The following is a 3,648-nucleotide window of genomic DNA, read 5'->3' as shown; positions in this document are numbered from 1 at the left end:
TGTAAAATGCACAAAGTTTTTTGAAGGATTTGAGCAATTTCTCATTCATTTCCTATGGTGCATATTTTGCTCAATATTTAAAAATACCAAAAAATACAAGCAGTAATATTCTGAACTAGCTAAACATTTTGATACAAGATTGCTGAAAGTGGGATTTAGTTTTTATGTGCCAAAAAAATGTACAGAAGGGAGCAGGATAATCACCTGTCAAAATGACTGTTCTTTGGTTACGTTTTCTTCAAACTGCATTCATAAGTTTCTCTTCCTCAGACCACCGTGGTGAGTGTGAGGCGGAGAGCAGACTTTGCCGTCAAGGGACAGTGGGATGTGGAGACGGAGAGCGCAGAGGGTCAAAGGGAGACGAGTGTTTTTGATGCAGTTCTAGTTTGTTCTGGACATTACACTCGACCTCACCTGCCATTAAGTGACTTCCCAGGTAAGACCTTGTTGAAGCACGTTTAGTACCACAGCCCAACATGTGACTCTCATTTCATCACAGGTATTGAGGGCTTCACGGGCAGGTACTTCCACAGCTGGGAATACCGTAACTCCAACGGCTTGGAGGGAAAGAAGGTGCTGGTGATTGGAATGGGGAATTCTGGGGGTGACATCGCTGTGGATGTCAGCCGAGTTGCACAGCGGGTATTCATTCAAGCTTTCCTATGGTTTGGTTTTTGCACTGCCTGGTCTGTGTTTTATAGTTTGACTTGTCATTTTCCTCCCCTGCAGGTGTATCTCAGCACCAGGAGTGGAGCTTGGGTCATGGGTCGTGTCGGACAGGGCGGTCTCCCAGGAGATGTTGTTTGCTCCACTCGAATGCAGTCGTTGATTCGAAACTTGTTTCCCAACTGGAGCACCAGGGCGGTGGAGAACAAGTTAAATGAAGCATTTGACCACAAATTATATGGTCTTAAACCAAAGCATGGGTAAGATTCACAGTGGGATTTTCATTTTGGGCTCACCTGCCAAAACATTAGCATAACTAGTTGGCTAATGATCAATCAATTTGCTTTTTAGTTTTGCTTGTGACTGTTTTTTGGTTCAGCTTCTGGGCCCAGATTCCTATTGTGAACGATGACCTGGCAGGTCGGATTATCTCGGGTCGAGTTCAGGTGAAACCAAACGTAAAGGAGTTTTCCAGGACCAGTGTGGTCTTCACAGATGGAAGCGTCATCGATGAGGTCCGGGTCTGGAAGATCAAAGTTTTCAGTCTTTGTCCAGATTTCTGTTCCAAAACTGAATTTGTAAATCTACTGCAGGTGGACACTGTGATATTTGCCACTGGTTACAACTACAGCTTCCCTTTCCTGCCTCCCGAAATTCAGACCAAATCCGGCTTCAGGCTGTGTCTCTACAAACACGTGTTCCCTCCTTCTCTGGCCCCGCCCACACTGGCAGTGGTGGGCTTCATTCACGGCTTTGGAGCAATCAACCCTTTAGCTGAGATGCAGGCGCGCTGGGCTACTAGAGTTTTTAAAGGTAAGACGTAGAGCTTATTCAAGAATTTATGACTTTCAAAAGCATCTTTAACACCTGAGGCATCATCTGTGAGACTAGAGCACAAAATCTTTAACTTACTCTAATTTTCAGCAGTTAATCAGACCACTTTTCTCCTTCTCAATCGTTAACGTTTGAAAAGTTGCAGTAAATTAAAAACAAACACTGGAGCTCTGGTGTCAAAGGGTTAATGGTTTTGGTCAAGGTATGGTAAGAAGCTTTACAGAATTCATTCATACATGGGAAGAAAACATATTAATATGGAGAAAATTCTCTGCACCACCAAAACCCAAAAAATATCAGTTTGAAGAATTCTATGTAATAAAGGAAAGCCGGAGTAAGAAACTGAGAGGCAAGCAGATCCAGTCTGTGATCCCAATGTTAAAACACCAAAGACTTTAAGGAGAGGGGATCAGACAAATTATAACTCGAGTCAAACGGCTGACACACTGTAGAAATTGACTCCTAGAATGTGAGCAAAGGCCCAACGAACTGGCATGGGGGTCAAACACCGTGGCTCACAGGTGGAGCATGACCATGATTTAGTTCACACAGGTGGAGAGTGAAGCCATAGTGATCGGAAAAACCAAAACCTGCTGCAGATCATGAGCTTCTAAGACGGGTCTGCAACCTGAGGCTCCAGAGCCACGTGTGGACCTTCTACCCCTCCATTGTGGCTCTTCATCTCCAAGAGACTTTAATTTCATGTAATTTACACTTGAGGTGTTCTGGAGTATAAGGAATGCTGTCACATATGGAACAAATCAAGAACTTTAAGTTGTGGTCTGAAAATTGGTACAAGATGTCTTATTTTAAAAAGAAGTCATGAGATCATCTAAAGTTTAAACTAATTCATATTTTAAAAATGAGCTATGTTTTCTAAGTTGGTTTTATTTATGCTAAACCAAAGTAGTAGGATGTTTTTACCCTACTAGAAACAATTGCATAAAGTCAAATCTGTCATATTTTTCTGGGTTGCAGTCACTGAGAAAATGAGCCAAATTACTCTTTACGTGTGAGATTGCAGAACCTTCTAAGAAATTGTCGTCCCCCCCCCCCCGAGTGGAAATAAAGTCATTGAAGTTGCATTTTAAATGTAAGATTAAAACAAACTGCATCCCAAAAGATTTGTCTTTAAGTAATAAACTGTAAAAGTAAAAAAAAACAAAAAAACGGGCATAGTGCAAACATTTCTCTAAAATGAGCAACTGGATTGAAAGAACTTTCTTTTTTCTCAATTTGAAATGTCATTAATCTTGACTTTCATCTCTTAGGCTTAAAGGAACTTCCTTCAGAGGAAATCATGTTGAAGGAAATTGAAAACGACTCTGAGGTCATGCATCAGAGGTAACGTCTACACACAAACTTCCTGAAATTGTCCTAGTGTTTGTATAGTGAATTTGTAAGGAAGTGACCAACATTGATGTAATTTCTGAAGTGAAAAAGCAAAAGATGAAGGTAAAATCTATTTTTTTTTTTTTTTCCTTCTGTCAGGTTTGTGTGCTCGGAGCGCACCCCTCTACAGGTGGACTACCTTCCTTACATGGACTCTCTGGCTGAGAAAGTGGGGGTCAAACCAAATATACTGGGGCTCTTTCTGAGGGACCCCAAACTGGCACTGGAGGTCTTCCTGGGGCCGTGCACTCCATACCAATACCGTCTGAGCGGGCCGGGACAGTGGGCTGGAGCCCGTCAGGCTATTCTAACCCAGTGGCAGCGGGTGACTCAGCCTTTCAGAACGAGAGTGGTACCAGAACCTGAATGTAGGGCAGCATGTGGATTGACTAGCTTAGCAGCTCTCACAGGAGCGGTCCTGCTGGGCTGCCTTTTCCTCTATCAGCATGGATTTGTCTCGTCCTCTTGGCCTTCCTCATTCCTCAGCTAAAGCCACATAAGTGAGGTGTTAAGATGTTAAATATGCAAGTTTTTTTTAACCTTACGATTTTATTCTTATTTTTTTAATGGCAACTAAACTAGCTGGTTTGTGCTCCAGTGCAATCTGAACTGTGCCACTGAAATGGAGCATTTTATAACTCTTAATCTCCAAATGACCAGCATTTTTATTAAACTTTTACTTCACCTGAGTTGGTTTCTTGTTTATCCTTTCCAGAGCATCAATCACGTGGCTCAGCAGCTTTCAAACTGTTATTT

At 42.3% G+C, this 3,648-nt stretch overlaps 1 protein-coding gene across 1 annotated transcript in view; it reads left to right on the top strand.

Annotated features, from left to right (window-relative positions):
• LOC112150740 (flavin-containing monooxygenase 5) overlaps positions 1-3,648 on the top strand; it is a 5,117-nt gene extending 1,469 nt beyond the window's left edge. The window contains exons 3-9 of the mRNA XM_024279210.2: positions 271-436; positions 500-642; positions 730-926; positions 1,046-1,181; positions 1,260-1,479; positions 2,772-2,844; positions 2,992-3,648. Coding sequence (XP_024134978.1) covers positions 271-436; positions 500-642; positions 730-926; positions 1,046-1,181; positions 1,260-1,479; positions 2,772-2,844; positions 2,992-3,382 — 1,326 coding nt within the window. The 3' untranslated portion in view covers positions 3,383-3,648. The remainder of the gene's footprint in view (positions 1-270; positions 437-499; positions 643-729; positions 927-1,045; positions 1,182-1,259; positions 1,480-2,771; positions 2,845-2,991) is intronic.

The sequence above is a fragment of the Oryzias melastigma genome, linkage group LG4 (assembly GCF_002922805.2).
Source record: "Oryzias melastigma strain HK-1 linkage group LG4, ASM292280v2, whole genome shotgun sequence".
Taxonomy (NCBI): domain Eukaryota; kingdom Metazoa; phylum Chordata; class Actinopteri; order Beloniformes; family Adrianichthyidae; genus Oryzias; species Oryzias melastigma.
The sequence above is the reverse complement of the archived record's forward strand: the minus strand, read 5'-3'. Positions and strand labels throughout refer to the sequence as shown.